This window comes from Lepidochelys kempii, chromosome 4 (assembly GCF_965140285.1).
Source record: "Lepidochelys kempii isolate rLepKem1 chromosome 4, rLepKem1.hap1, whole genome shotgun sequence".
NCBI lineage: Eukaryota > Metazoa > Chordata > Testudines > Cheloniidae > Lepidochelys > Lepidochelys kempii.
The window spans coordinates 142,287,079-142,310,392 of record NC_136383.1 but is presented as its reverse complement, the minus strand read 5'-3'; the positions used below and the strand labels follow the sequence as shown (position 1 = coordinate 142,310,392).

At 47.9% G+C, this 23,314-nt stretch overlaps 1 protein-coding gene across 2 annotated transcripts in view; it reads right to left on the bottom strand.

Moving 5' to 3' along the window:
• Positions 1-23,314, bottom strand: part of LOC140911001 (dedicator of cytokinesis protein 2) — a 353,749-nt gene that overhangs the window by 188,037 nt on the left and 142,398 nt on the right. For both annotated transcript variants that reach the window (XM_078852647.1, XM_078852648.1), the window contains exon 20: positions 18,985-19,074. In XM_078852647.1, coding sequence (XP_078708773.1) covers positions 18,985-19,074 — 90 coding nt within the window. The remainder of the gene's footprint in view (positions 1-18,984; positions 19,075-23,314) is intronic.

The following is a 23,314-nucleotide window of genomic DNA, read 5'->3' as shown; positions in this document are numbered from 1 at the left end:
GCCTGTCATGGGATGTCCGCACCACGCTGACATGCAAGGGGTTAACAGAGCACGAGGGAGGCTGCGTAGATAGCAGCCAGTAGGAGAGGGGCTGTGAGAAACAGCCAATCAGGCCCAGCTGGTCTATATAAAAGGGAGCTGCAGGGCAGAGCAGGCTCAGTGGCTGCTGGGAGCCTGGGGATTAAGGACTGTGTCCCTGAAGGGCTGAGAATGGTAAGCCCCTTGGACAGGACAGTGGCTGGCTCCTGGGACTGAGCAGCTGAGTTCCCTTAGGTGAGGGCAAAGAAGGTTCTGTGGCCATGGGGAAGGGGCCCAGGGAGACATAGCAGCAGTGAAAGGAATTTGAGGTGCAGCTGGAGGCTGCTAGCTACAGGGTCCCTGGGCTGGGACCCAGAGTAGTGGGTGGAAGCGGATCCCCCTCCACTTGCCACTGGGGAAGTGGCTGGACTGTTCAATAGAGATATCTCACCCAGAAGGGGAAAACGACCCAGATATTGGGCTGAGTCGAGAAGAGGATGCAGCAATCCTGGGAACTGAGAGAGGAGCTATAGGCGGGAGCAGAGACAGAGTGTTGGTGTGCAGACCACGGGCGTCAGCCTGGAGTTCATTGCCAGGAGGGGGTGCCAGTTGGGTGCTGAGGGCTGCTCCCCATGACAGTACCCCTGAACCTAATCACTGCAAGGCATTTTACTTATGAGGAAAGGCTGAAAGAAATGGGTATGATTAATCTAGAGAAGAGGAGAGAGAGGACTGACGGGTGACATATTTCTTCAAATATGTGAAAAAATTGTACAAAGAGGACTATGATTGAATGGTTACTTACCTGTTTGTAACTGCTGTTCTTCGAGATATGGGTGCAGATGTGTATTCCACACAGGTGTGTGGATGCACATTGTGCCAGAGACAGAAATCTTTGGCAGCAGCATCCCTCAGGGTGGTGCGTGCACCCTACAACTCTTCATGTCCACTCTCTAGGTGACATTAGGGTGGTGATACCCTAACCCCCCTATTCCTTTGCACTGGAAGAGCGGCCTAAGACTCCTATGCAGAGGGAACAGAGGGTGGGTTGTGGAATACACATCTACATCCCCATCTCAAAAAACAGGTTGTCATGAATATAGGGGAAAGGGTAGCAACCTTTATGTATGCTTGGCAGCTGTATTGGATTGCCTTACCTGTAAAGGATTAAGCAGTTCAAATAACCTAGTTGGCACCTGACCAGAAGGACCAATGAAGAAACAAGATACTTTCAAATCTGGGCGGGGGGAAGGATTTGTTTTGTTGTTCTGTGGGTTGTTCCCTCTCCAGACGGAGGGAGAAGCCGAGCAGGTACAATATCTCTTGAAACATATACCTGGAATAATCCATATAAAACTACAGAAACTGTGAGTAGGGCAAGGAAATGCGTTAGGTTATCTTTTGTTTTGGCTTGTGAATTTTCCTATGCTACAGAGGTAGTTTCAGTCCTGTTTTTGTAACTGTGAAGCTGAGCACAGAGGGGAACCCTCTGTTTTAAATCTTTTTATTATCCTGTAAAGTTACCTTCCATCCTGATCTTGCAGGTGTGATTCTTTTACTTTTTTTCTTTATAATAAAGTTCTTCTTTTAAGAACCTTATTGATTTCAGTGTCCTGAAGACAAAGGGTCTGGTCTGTGCTCACATTACTAAAGCAACTGGCTGGTATATTATTCTCAAACCTCCCCAGGAAAGGGGGTGAAGGGGCTTGGGGGGGGTATTTTGGGGGACAGGGATTCCAAGTGACCCTTCCCTGAATATTTTGTGTAAATCACTTGGTGGTGGCAGCAATACCAGTCTAAGGAATTAGTGCCTTAGAGAAGTTTTAACCTAAGGTGGTAAAATATAAGCTTGGGGGTCTTTCATGTGGGTCCCCACATCTGTACCCCAAAGTTCAGAGTATGTGTGGGGGAACCCTGACACAGGTAAATAACTGGTCTGTCTTCACTGAGTGGATGCAGATGTGTATTCCACTCAGATGACTCATAAGCAGTGTTGTAGATGGTGGGTTCAGTCTATTTCAATAGTGACTTCAGCACTTTCCAAAGTTCGCATCTGACCTGGAAACAGTCGTGATGGCATAGTGATGAGTAAAGGTATGTACAGGAGACCAAGTATCCACCCTACAAATGTCCTGAATGGGAACATTGTTCAGAAATGCTACAGATCTCGCTTGCACCTTCACTGAGTGGGCGGAGAGCATCGGAGCAGGAGGAGAGCTAGCTACAGAATACGCAGTAGTAATAAATGAAATGACCCATCTGGAGATTGTTTGAACTGAGACTGCTTGACCCTTCATTTCATCCGCATAACAAACAAAAAGCCTAGAAGACTGTCTAACAAGCTGGGTTCTGTCCAAGTAAAAGCCAATGCTTTCCTCATATCTAAAGACCTACGAATGGCCAGACTGGGTCAGTCCAATGATCCATCTAGCCCAGTATTCTATCTTCTGACCATTTCTGGTGCCAGATGATTCAGAGGGAATGAACAAAACAAGGCAATTATCGAGTGATCCATCTCCTGTTAAGTCCCAGCTTCTAGCAGTCTGAGGGTTAGGGTTGTGTCCTACATGATCTTTGCTAATAACTTCATAGAGGATTGGTTCATCAATAGCTATCTAATTTTTTTGAACCCAGTTACGCTTTTGGCCTTCACATAATCTCCTGCAATGTGTTCACAGATGGACTGTGCTGTGGAAAGAAATACTTCCTTTTGATTGTTTTAAATCTGCTGCCTATTAATTTCAGTAAGTTACCCCTGGTTCTTCTGTTATGTGAAGGTGTAAATAACTCTTTCTTATTCACTTTCTCCACACCAGTCATGATTTTATAGATCTCTCTCATATTCCCCCTTAGTCATAGGCGGCGAGTCCTATGGGCCCATGGTGCCTGGGCACCAGGAATATTCCTGGCCCAGCTCCAGCAATGTTGGGGCCGGGTCTCCCCCTTGGCCCCGCTTTCCGCCCCTGGGCCCCACGCGTCCCCCGGGCCATTTAAAACAGCCCGGGCCCCTCAGTCACCACTGGCAGCGGAACTGAGCGACTTCCTCCCTACAGCACCTGGGCTAGGTGGGTCTGTGTCCCAGCCCAAGTGCCCCTGCAGCCAATGGGAAGCTGCAGAGGCAGTGCCTGGGGGTAGCAGCACATGGAGACTCCCAGCCTGCCCTGCCTAGGAGCCCCAGGTAAGCGCTGCACCCCCTGTTCGGCACCCAAATTCCCTCCCAGAGCCTGCACCCCCTCCCTCTGGCCCCCAAACTCCTTCCCAGCGCCTGCACCCCTCATCCCCTCCTGCACCCCAGCCCCTGTCCCAGCCCGGAGCCTGCGCACAGCACCCAAACTCCATCCCAGAGCCTGTACCCCCACCCCCTTCCCGCACATCCTCTCCTGCCCCCAAACTCCTTCCCAGAGCCTGCACCCCCACCCCCTTCCCACACATCCTCTCCTGCCCCCAAACTCCTTCCCAGAGCCTGCACCCCCTCCCTCTGGCCCCCAAACTCTCTCCAGAGCCTGACCCCAGCTCTCTGCACCCCTCCAAACTGCCTCCCAGAGTCCAACCTCTCTCGCATCCTGCACCTCAATCCCCTTCCCCAGCTCAGGGCCTGCATCCCAGACCTCCTCCCCCAACCCAAACTCTCTCCCAGAGCCTTAAGCAGTGGGGCAGAGTTTGGGGGGGTGGGTTCTGGGCACCACCAAAATTTCTACAAACCTGCCACCCCTGCCCCAGTCATCTCTTTTCTAAGCAGAACAGTCCCAGTCTTTCTAATCTCTCCTCATATGGAAGCTGTTCCATACCCCTCAGCATTTTGGTTGTCCTTTTTTGTTCTTTTTCCAAATCTGATATATCTTTTTTGGAGTGGTGTAACCAGAATTGCATGCAGTATTCAAAGTGTGCATCTGCCATACATTTACATTATATTTTCTGTCTTATTATTTATCCCTTTCCTAGTGGTTTCTAACACTCTTTTCGGGTTTTTGACTGCTGCTGCACACTGAGCAGATGTTTTCAGAGAACTATCCACAATGACTCCAAGTGGTAACAGCTAATTAAATGTCTGAAAACATTCAGTCAGTGTGCAGCTACAGTATAAAAATCATGGTACACCCACACCTTGAATACTGTTTGTAGTTCTGGTTGCCCTATCTCAACAATGGTATTGGAATTGGAAGAAGTACAGAGAAGGGCAACAAAAATGCTGAGGGGGATGGAACAGCTTCCTTAGGAGGACAGTAAAAAGACTGAGGCTGCTCAGTTTGGAAGAGGCGACTACGGGGGATATGAGAGAGGTCTATAAAATCATGACTAGTGTGAAGAAAGTGCATGCAACACAAGAACCAGGGGTCACCCAATGAAATTAATAAGCAGCATGTTTAAAAGAAACATAAGGAAATACTTTACACAATGCACAGGCAACCTGTGGAACTTGTTGCCAGGGGATGCTGTGAAGGTCAAAATTGTACCTGGGTTTAAAAAAGAGCTAAGTAAGTTCATGTACGATACAGCCATCAATGGCTGTTAGCCAAGATGGTCAGTGATGCAATTCCATGGTCTGGGTGTCCCTACACCTCTGACTGCATGACAAGGGATGGGACTGCATGACAAGCTGGTCCTGCATGACAAGGGATGGATCACTCAATAATTGCTTCAGAGGGACTGAATAGACCAGGGCATCTGGCACCTGCCACTGTCAGAAAACAGGATGTTGGGCCAGATGGTCTATTGGTTTGCACCCAGTATGGACGTTCTGACAATGTCCCTCTGCATTAGACTCAATGGCCACCACATGGATGGTTCTGGTGTTATGGTGCCGTAAAATCTCGTCTCAGTATCAGGGAGACGGGGTGGATGGCTCGGCGCCACTCTGTGTAACCAGTGAATCTTGGTGCTGCTCAGAACCTCCCTTTGAGGAAGAAGACTCTTTTGGACGTAGAGAAGAAACGGTTACTCACCTTCTCGTAACTGTTCTTCGAGATGTGTTGCTCACCTCCATTCCAATTAGGTGTGTACACACCACATGCACAGTTCGCTGGAAGGTTTTTCCCTTAGCAGCATCTGTCGGGTCAGCTCTGGAGCCCCCTGGAGTTGCGCCTTCATGGTGCCGCATATAGGGCCCCGCCGCCTCTCCGGTTCCTTCTTGCCGGATACTCCGACAGAGGAGAAGGAGGGTGGGTTTGAAATGGATGTGAGCAACGCATCTCAAAGAACAACAGTTACAAGAAGGTGAGTAACTGTTGCGGTTTAAATGTAAGACAGGACATGGCTTTAAGCAAGCAAGCAGGCTGGTTTGTTGACGGGATTGCTTTTTGTTAGCTTTTTTAAAATTTTTTTGTGTATTATATATTTGATTGTAAAAGGCATTAACAAAGGAAATAATATGATTTTGATTAATATTTTTATTTATTAGTTTTTATTTATTACAATTTTTGTTTTTAGGCTTTGAGCCGAGTTTAAGGAAGCTTTCCACAGTTCATGTCCTCTGGGCGACTTTCCATGGTCCATGCCCTTGGACGGAGCTGTGTGCGCACTGCTCCTACACAACAGTCAGTGTGCCCTGAATGTTTCCAGGTGCATGAACTCTACATGAACCCTTCAAGTAACTGTTTCTTCTTCTTCGAGTGCTTGCTCATTGATTCAAATTAGGTGACTCCCAAGCCTTATGTAGGAGGTGGGGTCAGAGTTCATGGAATCGCTGACTGAAGCACTGCCCTGCCGAACACTGTATTGTCCCTGGCATGCTGGGTGATCGCATAATGAAAAGTGAAGGTGTGGACAGAGGACCATGTAGCTGCTCTACATATCTCCTGGATCGGTACCTGGGCCAGGAAGCCCGCCGAAGGTGCCTGAGCTCTAGTAGAGTGCACAGTCAGAGCAGGGGCGGGGACCTTTGCGAGATCGTAACAAACCCAGATACAGGACATGATCCAAAATGATATCCTTTGCATGGACACTGGGAGGCCTTTCATCCTATCTGCCACCGCAACAAACAGCTGGTTTGACTTGTGGAACAGCTTAGTTCAATATAAAATGCCAGTGCACGCCGCACATCCAGGGAGCGGAGACTCTGCTCACAGCTATTTGCATGGGGTTTCGGGAAAAAGATTGGAAGCAATTTGCCTTGGTTGGTGTGGAAATTCAAGACCACCTTCGGGAGGAAGGTCAGGTGAGATCGCAGTTGCACTTTATCTTTGTAAAATATGGTGTATATGAAGGCTTGGATGTGAGAGCCTTGAGCTCAGACACCCTTCTGGCTGATGCTATTGCAAACCAAAAAGGCCACCGTATAGGAGAGGTAGAGAAGTAAGCATGTCACTAGGGGCTCAAACGGGTGCCCCATCAGCCTCAAGAGTATCAAGTTAAGCTCTCAAGTGGGAGTGGGCCGCCGAATAGGAAGATATAATATGTCCAACCCCTTGAGGAACCGCCACACCATTTGGTTATTGAAGATGGAGTGGCCACGCTCTCTAGTGGAAAAGCTGAGATGGCAGCCCGGTGAACCTTTATCAAGAGTGAGACAAGCACTGTTTCAACTTTAGGAGATAGTCCAAGTTAAAGGGCACCAACAATTGTGTCGGAGGGATATGGCTCTGCGAGCACCAAATCGCGAATCTTTTCCACTTGGCCAGGTAAGTAGCTCTGGCCGAAAGTTTTCTGCTACCCAGAAGAACCTCCCTAGTGGGGACTGAGCAAGTGAGCTCTAGCGGGTTCAACCATGCAGCTTCCAGGCCGCGAGGTGGAGAGACTCGAGATTGGGGTGCTGAAGCTTTCCGTGATGTTGAGTGAGGTCCAGAACCAGAGGTAGAGTGATAGCTCCATAGCATGGTGTACCAATGCTGACATGGCCAGGCTGGTGCCACCAGGATCACTGGGGTTCTGTTGCCCTGGATTTTGAGGATGACTTGTGAATCAGCGGTATGGAGGGAACGCGTATTTAGTGGGGTGGTTAGCCCACTCCGGCTCAGAAGGGGTTAAAAACCAGCCCTTGCAGAGGGCCAGGGTTGAGAGAAAAGCCTAGGCTGATTGGGGAAACAGCCACAGATGGGGCTATGCCCCAATCAGGTCACAGCTGGCCCTATAAAAGGGCTGTGAGCCAGGAACTCAGGAAGTCATAGAATAGAATCATAGAATCATAGAATATCAGGGTTGGAAGGGACCCCAGAAGGTCATCTAGTCCAACCCCCTGCTCAAAGCAGGACCAATTCCCAGTTAAATCATCCCAGCCAGGGCTTTGTCAAGCCTGACCTTAAAAACCTCTAAGGAAGGAGATTCTACCACCTCCCTAGGTAACGCATTCCAGTGTTTCACCACCCTCTTAGTGAAAAAGTTTTTCCTAATATCCAATCTAAACCTCCCCCACTGCAACTTGAGACCATTACTCCTCGTTCTGTCATCTGCTACCATTGAGAACAGTCTAGAGCCATCCTCTTTGGAACCCCCTTTCAGGTAGTTGAAAGCAGCTATCAAATCCCCCCTCATTCTTCTCTTCTGCAGGCTAAACAATCCCAGCTCCCTCAGCCTCTCCTCATAAGTCATGTGTTCCAGTCCCCTAATCATTTTTGTTGCCCTTCGCTGGACTCTCTCCAATTTATCCACATCCTTCTTGAAGTGTGGGGCCCAAAACTGGACACAGTACTCCAGATGAGGCCTCACCAATGTTGAATAGAGGGGAACGATCACGTCCCTCGATCTGCTCGCTATGCCCCTACTTATACATCCCAAAATGCCATTGGCCTTCTTGGCAACAAGGGCACACTGCTGACTCATATCCAGCTTCTCGTCCACTGTCACCCCTAGGTCCTTTTCTGCAGAACTGCTGCCTAGCCATTCGGTCCCTAGTCTGTAGCTGTGCATTGGGTTCTTCCGTCCTAAGTGCAGGACCCTGCACTTATCCTTATTGAACCTCATCAGATTCCTTTTGGCCCAATCTTCCAATTGGTCTAGGTCCTTCTGTATCCTATCCCTCCCCTCCAGCGTATCTACCACTCCTCCCAGTTTAGTATCATCCGCAAATTTGCTGAGAGTGCAATCCACACCATCCTCCAGATCATTTATGAAGATATTGAATAAAACCGGCCCCAGGACCGACCCTTGGGGCACTCCACTTGATACCGGCTGCCAACTAGACATGGAGCCATTGATCACTACCCGTTGAGCCCGACAATTTAGCCAGCTTTCTACCCACCTTATAGTGCATTCATCCAGCCCATACTTCCTTAACTTGGTGACAAGAATACTATGGGAGACCGGGTGTCAAAAGCTTTGCTAAAGTCAAGAAACAATACATCCACTGCTTTCCCTTCATCCACAGAACCAGTAATCTCATCATAAAAGGCGATTAGATTAGTCAGGCATGACCTTCCCTTGGTGAATCCATGCTGGCTGTTCCTGATCACTTTCCTCTCATGCAAGTGCTTCAGGATTGATTCTTTGAGGACCTGCTCCATGATTTTTCCAGGGACTGAGGTGAGGCTGACTGGCCTGTAGTTCCCAGGATCTTCCTTCTCTCTCTCTCTCTCTCGCTGTCTTTTGAGAGAGGAAGGACTGGCTGCCTGGGAGATAAGGGTACCTGGAGTGGAGCAGGGCTGGGGAAAGGCCAGAGAAGCTGGGGAGCTCCAGCCTGGAGAAACCCCTGGCTGCAGGCCTTGCTAAAGGCCAGGAAAGGTACTGGGGCTACAGAAGCGTAGGCTGGGAATAACAGAGGCAGCTGGTCCAACCCCCTTGCTGATGAGTGGTTTAGCAACTGCAGTCTGCCCCAGAGAGCAGGGGCTAGAGGGTGACGGCAGTAGCCACTGAGGCAAGGAGGGGATAGAGGGTTGGGGGTTCCCTGGGGAGGGGAGACCCAGAGTGTGGGAGCACTGCCAGGGGGCAGCACCCCAAGGTAAAGGGGCACTGGGGTCCAGGAGGGATATGGGGGGCCAGTGGCAGGCAAGACACCAGCCTGCAGAGGGCGCTCCAGGCTGGAAGAGCTAATTCCCGAGACAACCAGCAGGAGGAGCTGCACTGGTGAGTCATCGCCTCACTACAGCGTAAAACAGGCAGTCCTTCCATGGAAACAGAAACGTGTCTGCCATCGAATCCAGGCTGTGGTTCAGGAAGGACCAGAATTGTAGGCACTTCCTGTTGGCCACTGTGGCAAACAGATCGATCTGGGGAACTCCCCTCTGCTAGAAGATACTGCTTATTACATCCGGGCAGATAGACCACTCGTGATAGTCTGCTAGTTCATTCTGAGACCCTGGAAGACAGGATGCTTCCAAAAATATGGAGTGTGCTATGCAGAACTCTCAGCTTGAGGGCTTCCTGACACAGGGGAGAGGAGTGTGTGCCCCTGTTCGCTGATATAAAACATTGCTGTTGTATTGTCTGTCAGGACTGATATGCACATGCCCTCCAGGAGAGGCCAAAAGACCCGACATGCCTGTCGGACAGCCCTGAGCTCTCTCACATTGATGTGAAGCAAGAGTTCCTCCGGAGACCAGAGGCCCTGAGTTCTGTTCTCTCCAAGGTGTACTCCTGTCATAAATATAAAGGGAAGGGTAATCACCTTTCTGTATACAGTGCTATAAAATCCCTCCTGGCCAGAGGCAAAACTCTTTCACCTGTAAAGGGTTAAGAAGCTAAGATAACCTCACTGGCACCTGACCCAAAATGACCAATAAGGGGACAAGATACTTTCAAATCGGGGGGGGGGGTGGGGGGGGGGGAGGAGAGAGGGAAACAAAGGGTTCTCTCTGTGTGATGCTTTTGCCGGGAACAGATCAGAAATGTAAGCCTTCCAACTCCTGTTAAGTTAGTAAGTAAGCTAGCTAGAAAATGCATTAGATTTTCTTTTGTTTAATGGCTGGTAAAATAAGCTGTGCTGGAGGGAATGTATATTCCTGTTTTTGTGTCTTTTTGTAACTTAAGGTTTTGCCTAGAGGGATTCTCTATATTTTGAATCTGATTACCCTGTAAGGTATTGCATCCTGATTTTACAGAGGTGATTCTTTTACCTTTTCTTTAATTAAAATTCTTTTAAGAACCTGATTGATTTTTCATTGTTCTTAAGATCCAAGGGTTTGGGACTGTGTTCACCTGTATCAACTGGTGAGGATTTTTATCAAGCCTTCCCCAGGAAAGGGGGTGTAGGGCTTGGGGGATATTTTGGAGGAAGATGTCTCCAAGTGGTCTCTTTCCCTGTTCTTTGTTTAAAACGCTTGGTGGTGGCAGCATACTGTTCAAGGACAAGGCAAAGTTTGTACCTTAGGGAAGTTTTTAACCTAAGCTGGTAAGAATAATCTTAGGGGGTCTTTGATGCAGGTCCCCACATCCGTACTCTAGAATTCAGAGTGGGGAAGGAACCTTGAGAGCTCCCCACCCCATGGTTTAGAGAACACAACTCCTGTGCACACCAAGTGCAGGTCAAGCCACCAGTGAAGAGACTTGAGGACCCCCAGTGAAAGGGTAACCACAACATCTAGGCTGTGCCTGATCGGTCGATACACCAATGCTAGCCAAGCTTGGAAAGGTCTGAGCCTTGCACATTGCACTACATATGTGCAAGATGCCATGTGACCTAGGAGTTTAAAGCAACTCCTTACTGTGGTTATAGGGAACGATCTGAGGTCCTATATGATGTCGTGAATGGCCTGGAAATGCAACTGAGATATAGAATCCTAGAATATCAGGGTTGGAAGGGACCTCAGGAGGTCATCTAGTTCAACACCCTGCTCAAAGCAAGACCAATCCCGAACTAAATCATCCCAGCCAGGGCTTTGTCAAGCCTGACCTTAAAAACTCCTAAGGAAGGAGATTCCACCACCTCTCTAGGTAACGCATTCCAGTGTTTCACCACCCTCTTAGTGAAAAAGTTTTTCCTAATATCCAACCTAAACCTCCCCCACTGCAACTTGACACCATTACTCCTCATTCCATCATCTGCTACCACTGAGAACAGTCTAGAGCCATCCTCGTTGGAACCCCTTTCAGGTAGTTGAAAGCAGCTATCAAATCCCCCCTCATTCTTCTCTTCCACAGACTAAACAATCCCAGTTCCCTCAGCCTCTCCTCATAACTCATGTGTTCCAGACCCCTAATCATTTTTGTTGCCCTCCGCTGGACTCTCTCCAATTTTTCCACATCCTTCTTGTAGTGTGGGGCCTAAAACTGGACACAGTACTCCAGATGAGGCCTCACCAATGTCAAATAGAGAAGAATGATCACGTCCCTCGATCTGCTGGCAATGCCCCTACTTATACATCCCAAAATGCCGTTGGCCTTCTTGGCAACAAGGGCACACTGTTGACTCATATCCAGCTTCTCCTCCACTGTAACCCCTAGGTCCTTTTCTGCAGAACTGCTGCCTAGCCACTCGGTCCCTAGTCTGTAGCGGTGCATGGGATTCTTCCGTCCTAAGTGCAGGACTCTGCACTTGTCCTTGTTGAACCTCATCAGATTTCTTTTGGCCCAATTTTCTAATTTGTCTAGGACCCTCTGTATCCTATCCCTACCCTCCAGCGTATCTACCTGTCCTCCCAGTTTAGTGTCATCTGCAGACTTGCTGAGAGTGCAATCCACACCATCCTCCAGATCTTTAATGAAGATATTGAACAAAACCAGCCCCAGGACTGACCCTTGGGGCACTCCACTTGATACCGGCTGCCAACTAGACATGGAGCCATTGATCACTACCCGTTGAACCCGACAATCTAGCCAGCTTTCTATCCACCTTATTGTCTATTCATCCAGCCCATACTTTAACTTACTGGCAACAATACTGTGGGAGACCCTTGACTTTAGCAAAGCTTTTGACACTAACAACACATCGACTGCTTTTCCCTCATCCACAGAGCCAGTTATCTCATAAGAACACTCTGGCCTGTCTAGAGTCTAGCACTGCCCCTATGAACTCTATTCTGAGTAGGGGTGAGCATTGACTTCGAGTGTTTCAAAGGAGGCCTAGTGCGCTGAAGGTGGATCTTATGAGGGTGACCTATTGATACACTTGTGTTCTGGACTAGCCCTTGACTAGCCAGCAGTCAAGGTACAGAAATACCTGAACCCTGCCTGTTCCATGGAAAAGCAGCCACAACCGACATACATTTGGTGAACATCCAAGGTGCTGATGATAGGCCGAACAGTAATACTGTGAATTGGTAGTGGGAACTCCTGACTGCGAACCTTAAGAAGCACCTGTGGGGCAGGATTATGGAAATGTGGAAGTATGCGTCCTTGAAGTAAAGGGCAGCATACCAATCTCCTGGATCCAGGGATGGGATGATAGTGGTCTAAGAGACCATACAAAACTTTACAAAAAGAGAAGGAGTACTTGTGGCACCTTTAGAGACTAACCAATTTATTTGAGCATGAGCTTTCGTGAGCTACAGCTCACTTCATCGGATGCATACCGTGGAAACTGCAGCAGACTTTATATACACACAGAGAACATGAAACAATACCTCCTCCCACCCCACTGTCCTGCTGGTAATAGCTTATCTAAAGTGATCATCAAGTTGGGCCATTTCCAGCACAAATCCAGGTTCTCTCACCCTCCACCCCCCCACACACAAACTCACTCTCCTGCTGGCAATAGCTCATCCAAACTGACTACTCTCCAAGTTTAAATCCAAGTTTAACCAGAACGTCTGGGGGGGGCAGGGGGGTAGGAAAAAACAAGGGGAAATAGGCTACCTTGCATAATGACTTAGCCACTCCCAGTCTCTATTTAAGCCTAAATTAATAGTATCCAATTTGCAAATGAATTCCAATTCAGCAGTTTCTCGCTGGAGTCTGGATTTGAAGTTTTTTTGTTTTAAGATAGCGACCTTCATGTCTGTGATTGCGTGACCAGAGAGATTGAAGTGTTCAATCCGACTGGTTTATGAATGTTATAATTCTTGACATCTGATTTGTGTCCATTTATTCTTTTACGTAGAGACTGTCCAGTTTGACCAATGTACATGGCAGAGGGGCATTGCTGGCACATGATGTCATATATCACATTGGTGGATGTGCAGGTGAACGAGCCTCTGATAGTGTGGCTGATGTGATTAGGCCCTGTGATGGTGTCCCCTGAATAGATATGTGGGCACAGTTGGCAACGGGCTTTGTTGCAAGGATAAGTTCCTGGGTTAGTGGTTCTGTTGTGTGGTATGTGGTTGTTGGTGAGTATTTGCTTCAGGTTGCGGGGCTGTCTGTAGGCAAGGACTGGCCTGTCTCCCAAGATTTGTGAGAGTGTTGGGTCATCCTTTAGGATAGGTTGTAGATCCTTAATACGTTGGAGGGGTTTTAGTTGGGGGCTGAAGGTGACGGCTAGTGGCGTTCTGTTATTTTCTTTGTTAGGCCTGTCCTGTAGTAGGTAACTTCTGGGAACTCTTCTGGCTCTATCAATCTGTTTCTTTACTTCCGCAGGTGGGTATTGTAGTTGTAAGAAAGCTTTATAGAGATCTTGTAGGTGTTTGTCTCTGTCTGAGGGGTTGGAGCAAATGCGGTTGTATCGCAGAGCTTGGCTGTAGACGATGGATCGTGTGGTGTGGTCAAGGTGAAAGCTGGAGGCATGTAGGTAGGAATAGCGGTCAGTAGGTTTCCGGTATAGGGTGGTGTTTGTGACCATTGTTTATTAGCACTGTAGTGTCCAGGAAGTGGATCTCTTGTGTGGACTGGACCAGGCTGAGGTTGATGGTGGGATGGAAGTTGTTGAAATCATGGTGGAACTTCCATCTTCCATCAAGACGTTCTGGTTAAACTTGGATTTAAACTTGGAAAGTGGTCAGTTTGGATGAGCTATTGCCAGCAGGAGAGTGAGTTTGTGTGTGTGGGGGGTGGAGGGTGAGAGAACCTGGATTTGTGCTGGAAATGGCCCAACTTGATGATCGCTTTAGATAAGCTATTACCGGCAGGACAGTGGGGTGGGAGGAGGTATTGTTTCATGTTCTCTGTGTGTATATAAAGTCTGCTGCAGTTTCCACGGTATGCATCCGATGAAGTGAGCTGTAGCTCACGAAAGCTCATGCTCAAATAAATTGGTTAGTCTCTAAGGTGCCACAAGTACTCCTTTTCTTTTTGCGAATACAGACTAACACGGCTGTTACTCTGAAACCATACAAAACTTTAGTTTCTTCATGAACCTGTTGAGATTGTGCGAGTCCAAAATGGGTCTGAGGCCCCCTTTTGCTTTTCACATTAGGAAATACCGGGAGTAAAACCCCTTTCCCCTGAGCTCCAGATCTTACACCTGATGGGACCTCCCCTAAGCACTTTAGACAAGCTGAGTGTGGGTCACCCTTGGGCATAGGCTTCTGGCAAACCCCACACAGCTTAAACCCCTGGGTCCGAGGCATGCCCTGGGCTCAGGAGAGGGATGGGGAAATGGGGTACTGGGGGTTGTTTTCCTCTCCCAAGTCCAAATATATAACTTTTTTTAACTATCTTTAACTATTTACAGAAAACTATGCTAGAGGATCGCTTGTTGAACATGAGAGAGGGAACGCTCTGACTGTCAATGGCGGCAAGAAGGAACTGGAGAGGTGGTGGGGCCCTATATGCGGTGCCATGGAGGTGTGACTCCAGGGGGCTCCAGAGCCAACCCGACGGATACTGCTAAGGGAAAAACCTTCCAGCGAACTGTGTATGTAGCGTGCACACACCTAATTGGAATGGATATGAGCAAGCACTCGAAGAACAACCTCTTTCCATCTTTTAGGTTGTCTTGTGGGGAACCCCAGGAGAGGACAAACAACCCCCCCTTCTTAGAGGGGAGTCAGAGTCCAACAATCTATCCTGGGCTTCCGCAAGGTTGGTGGACAAATGAGGATGGACAGAGCTATCTGGCACTGGTTTTGTTGCCAAAGCAAGCCTCATGGCTTGTTCAAGGAGGTCCTGCTGGAAACACAGATCCCTGGCAATCTCTACTCACTTTTTCAAGGTGTGGCAGATGTTACCTCTCCTTGATGTGTCCCTCACTGAGGCACAAGAAACACGTGTGGAGGTCACTATTACAACTAGTAACCCCATACAAAAGGCAATGTTTGAAGCCTGTAAAGTCCTGCATGCCCTCAGTGCTCTGCATTCCACTAAGCCCAAGTAGTAACTATTAAATAAACTGAAAAACTTTAAATAAAACCTAACCACAGGTACAAACTGCTACTTATTACAAACTATTTTCAGGAAGAAGCTAAACTAGCTATGAGCAGCAAAACAAAGTAAGAACTACATGGGGAATTCTGACTCTGGCCACTAGAAGGAACTGAGGGGGACTAGGGTGGTGTTGCCCTTATACCTTCAAGAGCTGCCACGAGGAGGTATAGGGCGCATGTGTTGCCATGATGGGTATGACACTGGCAGACCAGGTGCCAGCTTATGCCAAGGTCCCCATGCCTGTATGAAAAACTGACAAATATATACCTTGAATCAGTCTGGCTCATCTGTGTGTTAGTATTGTTAAAATCAGTATTAGAAATATAAGAATGTGTTAAGACTTGATTGAATGCTTCTGAATTGCTGCCTGCATTCATATGATATCAGATACAAATGTTATAAATCAGAAGGTTTCAGAGGAACAGCCGTGTTAGTCTGTATTCGCAAAAAGAAAAGGAGTACTTGTGGCACCTTAGAGACTAACCAATTTATTTGAGCATGAGCTTTCGTGAGCTACAGCTCACTTCATCAGATGTTTACCGTGGAAACTGCAGCAGACTTTATATACACACAGAAATCATGAAACAATACCTCCTCCCACCCCACTGTCCTGCTGGTAATAGCTTATCTAAAGTGATCAACAGGTGGGCCATTTCCAGCACAAAACCTGGATTTGTGCTGGAAATGGCCCACCTGTTGATCACTTTAGATAAGCTATTACCAGCAGGACAGTGGGGTGGGAGGAGGTATTGTTTCATGATTTCTGTGTGTATATAAAGTCTGCTGCAGTTTCCACGGTAAACATCTGATGAAGTGAGCTGTAGCTCACGAAAGCTCATGCTCAAATAAATTGGTTAGTCTCTAAGGTGCCACAAGTACTCCTTTTCTTTTTATAAATCAGAAGGTAATACTTGAGTGGTTCTGTTGGGAGCCTCTGTAGCTGTGTAAATCACGAGATAGGAGAGAGACATTAACTTGTGTGAAGTGCTGGTCTCCAGCAGAAGGTGTTACCTCCTGCCCAACAGAGAAGGTCCATCGACACCAGACAGACTATTATGGAACATTAAAGAGAAGAAAAGACATTTTGTTGTTCTGCCCTCCCCACGCCATGAAGATGAGTCATGCAAGTGAATTCCTCCTGTTAGCTGAGTTGTCAGTTCAGAGTACAAGGGAGGAGAGAGATGAAAAACCCCTACCGAGAAGGAACTATATCTATGTGCTGCTTGGACTCTAGGGGGCAAGGTTTCTGGGCATAAGCAAGGGATCCCCAGCTGCTTAGTCTGGATTAGCCCTAAAGAACATATAGAGCTTTCTTATTACAGAAGCTTCTATTACCTTTTGAAAAGTAAGATTGGAAATAATTTGTGTGCATATATATTTACTTGCTTTAATCCTGTAAATAACTCTATTTCCTTTTCCTATATAATAAATCTTAATAGAGTTTATTATAGGACTGGCTACAAGCATTGTCTTTCGTGTGAGATCTAAGGTGCAACTGACCTGTGGTAAGTGACTGGTCCTTTTTGACTGGAAGTAACCTGAGTATTGCTATGACTCTCGGTGTAAGGGACCACCCACCTCAAAGGCAGGTGAGACCGTTTGGAATGCCTAATGGGACTGTCTGTCACCCCGTGGTTAGGCTGTTATAGTGCCTGAGGAGTTTATAATTGGTTGGTGAAATTTAAGGATAAAGCCCATAACCAATTTGGGATTTGTGACCTGGTTCCCTGCAAAAAGAACAGGAGGACTTGTGGCACCTTAGAGACTAGCAAATTTATTTGAGCATAAGCTTTCATGAGCTACAGATCGGAGGCATGCAGTGGAAAATACAGTGGGGAGATTTTATATACACAGAGAACATGAAATAATGGGTGTTACCATACAGAGTGAATTTGTGTGGAGGGTGAGAGAACCTGGATTTGTGCTGGAAATGGCCCACCTGATGATCACTTTAGATAAGCTATTACCAGCAGGACAGTGGGGTGGGAGGAGGTATTGTTTCATATTCTCTGTGTATATATAAAGTCTGCTGCAGTTTCCACGGTATGCATCCGATGAAGTGAGCTGTAGCTCACGAAAGCTCATGCTCAAATAAATTGGTTAGTCTCTATGGTGCCACAAGTACTCCTTTTCTTTTTGCGAATACAGACTAACACGGCTGTTACTCTGAAACTGTAATGAGAGTGATCAGGTAAGGTGAGCTATTACCAGTCTCTGTGGGTTAGTATGCTGTTCAGAGGTGTGTTGGAGATATTCCTTGAGTTGGAGACATCAAAAATAGGATTCTAGTCTGCCCTGAGGTTGGTACTCACATCTTGTCAAACTGCCTGCAGTAACTCAATAGGTAGTGCGGCAAAAGCTTCTCGCTCTGGTACACTGCGTACACACATACCTGAATGGAATACACATTGGCATCCATTCAAAAAAGAACAATTGTTCTCCAGGTCCACCAAGAGTAGGACAAGAAGTAATTGGCTTAGTTTGCAGCAAGGAAGATTTAGGTTAGACATTAAGAATCTTTCTAACTCTAAAGATAGATAAGCAATGGAACAGATTATCTAGGGAGGCTGTGGAATCCCTGTTGTTGGAGGTTTTTAGGAGCAGGTTAGACAAACATCTTAATTCTGCCTCAGCGGGGGTGGGGGGGCTAGAGCAGTGGTTCTCAACCAGGGGTACATGTATCCCTGGGGGTACACAGAGGTCTTCCAGGGGACACATCAACTCATCTAAATATTTGCCTGCAGCAGACAACATAAAAAGCACTAGCCAAGTCAGTACAAACTAAAATTTCATTCAGGGGCTTGTTTATACTGTTCTATATACTATACACTGAAATGTAAGTACAATATTTATATTCCAATTCATTTTATAATTATATGGTAAAAATGAGAAAGTCAGCAAGTTTTCAGTACTAGTGTGCTGTGACACTCTTGTATTTTTATGTCTGATTTTGTAGGCAAGTAGTTTTTTAAATGAGATGAAACTTGAGGTGCGCAAGACAAATCAGACTCCTAAAAGGGATACAGTAGTCTAGAAAGGTTGAGAGCCACTGGACTAGATGACCTCTTGTCTAGGGCTGGAAGGGACCTCTTCTATTCTATGATTTACAGATAGTGTGCGCACAGAGCTCATTTCCCCCCACTGCTCACACCGGCCACATCAGCTGGGAACACCGCAGTCATTCTGCCCTGGGACTCTTACTGTTCAGAACCTTGTTGCTATGGCAGTGGAGTCAGTCCTGACTCAGGAGTAAGCACCTCCTTCTGAGTCACTCGAACTACTGGCTGGAGCACAGCTGCCCTAGCACTGCACTAAGGCATTAGGGCAAGTATTAACTTGGAAGGGAAAATGCTTCCCTACTGAATTACACCACTCTGTGCAACATGACACACCTTAGTGCCGCTCTGGGGCATTGGAGTCAGCACTCACTCTGCAGGGAGAGCAACCTCTACAACCAAACTCAACCTTGCTGGTCCCGTGAGATCTAAAAGGATCCGAGGCCATTGCTAGATGGCTCCAGGATGTTACATGATCTGATCAGGAATGGCAAATCCTGTGCTAGATATCTCAAGAGTTTCCTCCGTCTTTTCTCCCAGTCTGTGATCTCGCCTGCTTTTGAGGAATTTCTTTTGGACATCACTGGTGGTTCCTCTGCTGGGTCAGAACTGGCCACTGCCGAGGAGAATAAAGTGCACTGCCTCCCATTGGTGTAGAGATGGGAGAATGAGCTAATGAGAGGGTAAACAACTGAATGAGTTTGGCAGTACGTAGATCAATTGGTGGGAGCATAGAGGGGTGCAGGGTCTGGCCTGGCCCCACCCATGTTCAGGGCTGGGCAGGGGGAAACAGGAACCTACTTACTAGAGCATCAAAGATGAGCGTATCATAGACATCGGTGGCTGAATTCTCCATCATAATTGAGAACAAGGCATCCAGGGTGTCCTGAAGGAACTGGGGGAGACACAAGAAGAACAGGAGCCTGAGTGATAACCCCTAGTATGATCCCTGACCCATCCCAAATGCCACCTCACCCCAAATGAAAGGAAAGCAGAGGTTGGTTACTTGTACAGTAACTTGAGTTCTTTGAGATGTTTTGCCCCTGTGGCTGTTCCACCATAGGATGAGTGCAGGCCTGTGTGCTTTTCACTGGAGACAGTACAGCAGTGTCTGTGGGCCCAAGTCTTCACACAGTAGCTCCTTGTGTTGCCATACAAGGGCATATAGCAGGGGTGGCCAAGCTGTGGCTCCGGAGCCATATGGGCTCTTCAGAAGTTAATACGTGGCACCTTATACCGGCACTGACTCCAGGGCCGGAGCTACAGGCCCCAACTTTCCAATGTGCCTGGGGTGCTCACTGCTCAACCCCTGGCTCTGCCACAGGCCCTGCCCCCACTCCACCCCTTCCCTGAGTCTGCCGTGCCCTCGCTCCTCCCCCCACCCCTCCGAGCCTCCTGCACGCCAGAAAACAGTTCATTGGGAGGTATAAGGAGGGAGGGGGAGGAGCTGATCGATGGGGCTGCAGTGAGCAGGAGGTGCTGGGAGTTTGTGGGGGGGAAGGGGAGCAGGGGAGCTGATGTGGGGGGCTGTTGACATATTACTGTGGCTCTTTGGCAATGTACATTGGTAAATTCTGTCTCCTTCTCAGGCTCAGGTTGGCCACCCTTGGCATATAGGGAAGCATGGCCCTGTCACCACTCAATTCCTTCTCAATTGCAAAGTCAGAGTTTCTGCAGCAGAGAGGGAGAAGGGAGGGAGGTGGAGCACCCATAGGGTCAAAACATCTCAAAGAACTCAAGTTACTGTACAGGTAAGTAACCTCTCCTTCTTTGAGTATATGTCTCTATGGTGCTCCACCATAGGAGATACCCAAGCAGTACCTCAACATGGAGGTGGACGCTGAGGAAGCAGATCCAAGGCAGTTTGGAGGACTGCGTCACCAAACATGTCAGCTCCAGAAGCAGGCAAGAGAGTGTAATGCTTGGCAAAGGTATGGACAGAGGACCAAGTTGCAGTCCTGCAGAGTTCAACTATGGGAACATCTTTCACGAGGGCTATAGATGTGGACTGAGCCCTAGTGGAGTGTACTGTCGTATTCCAGGAGTCTCACAGCACATTAAGATGCAACCCAAGACCCACTTTGTCAGTCTTCATGTGGAAATAGACTGTCACGTCATCCTCTCTGCAAAAGATACGAATAATCTGGGAGAGGTAGAAGCCGGGAGCCCTCCTAAGATCCAATGTATAAAGGCTGGTTTCCTCCTTGGAGGCATGAGGCTTTGGACAGAACACTGGTAGACAGATTTCCTGATTAATATGGTATTCCAAAGAGGCCTTAGGGAGGAAGCTAGAATGGGGACTGTTGTGATGACCTTTACCTACTTTCACCAGTTCACCTTACAATTAAAGTAAATGTGTAGGCCCAGTTAGCACAACACATAGTGTAACTTCATCTCTGTAGAAAGTAGCAAATGGTGGGTCTGCCATGAGAGCACCCAGTTCTTCCACTTGTCTAGCCGAAGTGATGGCTATATGGAATGAAATATTGGGGGAGAGGTGGAGGAGAGAGCAGGTAGCCATAGTTTCAAAAGGGGATTTCCACAGGGCACTGAGAACCACATTAAAGTCCCACTGGGGCCCCCAGTTCTGTACAGGAGGCAACAAGTTGTATGAGCCCATAAGGAATCTTGTTGTAGGAGGATGGGCAAAAACTGATAAGCCCTTGATGGGCAAGTGGAAGACCACAATACTGGCCAAATGTAGATTCATAGATATTAAGGTCAGAAGGGACCATTATGATCATCTAGTCCGACCCCCTGCACAACGCAGGCCACAGAATCTCACCCACCCACTCCTGCGATAAACCTCTCACCTATGGCTAAACTACTGAAGTCCTCAAATCATGGTTTAAAGACTTCAAGGAGCAGAGAATCCTCCAGCAACTCATTGATAAACCCAGTGTCTTTAAATCTAACAAGTCATCTAGGATCTTGTAGAGCAGAGCTCTTGATGCTTGAGAAGAGGACTGAAGAGAACACCTGGAAGCATTTCCACTTCTGAATGTAAGTTTTTTGCAAGTAGTAGGTGTGACAAAGTAGAGACTGTTCTTAACGTTTCCTCTAAATACTGTAGGGGTACCTCAGTTTCCCCTATGCATTTCTTAAGTCTCTAGGTGGTGGGATAAGGGGGTGTAATTGTTGCAGAGCAAAGGGCCAGTGTACATAAATGTCTGACACTCTGTCTCCTGGCAACTGATGGCCTGGGCCATTCCCCCCCTGCAAGGTGAAAGCTAAAGGATTAGAGAACAAAGGAATCCAGTGACCTGGGAAAGGGACAAAGCCCAGAGGAGGAGGGGCTGGAGACTGAGTCAGTTTGGGGCTGGCTGGGGACGTGGAGTGAAGTGCAGACACGGTTGTCTGGCTCACTGCCCCCCAAAATGGACCCAGCTGAGGGGTCTTGTTCTCTGTACCTAAAAGCTCTGTTTTAGACAGTGTTCCTCTCATCTAATAAACCTCTGTTGTACTGGCTGGCTGAGAGTCACGTCTGATTGTGAAGTTGGGGGGGCAGGACCCTCTGGCTTCCCCAGGACCCCACCTAGGTGGACTCACTGTGGGAAGTGCACGGAGGGACAGAGGATGCTGAATGCTCTGAGGTCAGACCCAGGAAGGTGGAAGCCGTGTGAGCTTTTTGCCCTGAAGACAGTCTGCTCACAGAGAGGAGACTTCACCAGAGTCCTGACTGGCTTCATAGGGAGCAGTTCCAGAGCATCGCCCGGGTACTCCGTGACAGTAGGTTTCTAGCTAAATAGGAGAACTGACTGGACAGGTTAGCTCCATGCCAAGAACCATCTAGGAACCATGCTCTCAGGTTTAAGGATAAGGAATTGGGATGGACCAGCGTCCCTGAGCTCTGTAGCAGGAGATCCTTCCTGAAGGGAAGACAGAGAAGCATTGCAACAGAGAGTTGAAGGAGGTTTTGAGTACTTGTCTTGGCCAGGACAGTGCTATGAAAATAACCCTCACTCGTTCATGTCGCAGTTTGAACAAGGTCTTGAAGATCAGAGGTAGAGATGGGTAAGCATATATCAGGGTACAGGCCAAGGTCTTATCAGGGCATCTCCTAACGAGCTGCAGCTGTACCTTCTCTTGGAGCAGAAGAGGAGACATTTTGTGTTGATTGGGGTAACAAAGAGATCTGCTTCTGGGAGAAGCCCAGGTTTGGCAGATGCTGAGGAAGACAGAATCGTTGAGCTACCATTTGTGGTTCTGATGGAAGTTCCTGCTGATGAAGTCTGCAACTGTATTCTGGAGGCCTGGTAGATAAACTGCTGAGATTTCTATCTGATGGGAAACGCACCAGTTCCAGAGTTTTAGCAATTCTATATATAAGGACTGAGATCTTGCACCATCCTGCCGATTGATACAGTACATTGCTGCCCTGTTGTCCAGCATTACCCTGACGGAGTGACCCTGTACACTGTGAAGGAAGTATTGGCAAGCATATCCAATCACTTCTAGCTCTAGGAAGTTGATGTGGAGTGTGGCCTCATGTATAGACCACTTCCCCTGGGCTGTGGCCCTTTGGCGTTGAGCCCCCCTTTGCAAAAGTGAGGCATCTATTGTGAGGATCTCCGAGGGTGGGGAATCTGAGAATGGAGTTCCCACACAGACCTTCACTGGGAACTCCTTCCACCACCTGACAGAGTCCAGAACTTTTGGAGATACGGTGATGCATTTGGAGAGACTGTCTGTTTGGGATGTACGCAGTCCTAGCCATGTCAGAAGACTCCTGAGACACATGAGCCATGATGAATATGGAGGCATATATGTGGCCCAAGAGTTGTAAGCAGGTCCTTGTAATTATCTGTGGGCTGCACTGTACTACTGAAATCAGACTGGACATAGTAGAGAACCACTCCTTGGGCAAGCAGGCGCTGGCAATTAGGGAGTCTAGAGTAGCTCTGTTGAAGTCAATCTTCTGGACCGGAGTCAGTGTAGGCTTCTTCATATTGACACAGAAACCCAGGGACTGAAATAGGGCCAGTGCCTTGGAGGTTGCCAACTGAACCTCTAGAGTGGACCAACCCCTGAGGAGCCAGTTGTCCAAGTATGGGAATGCTGTGATGCCCCACTAATGTAGGCAGGCAAGTACCAATAAGAGGACCTTTGTAAAGAGGCTTGGGGCTGTAGAGAGT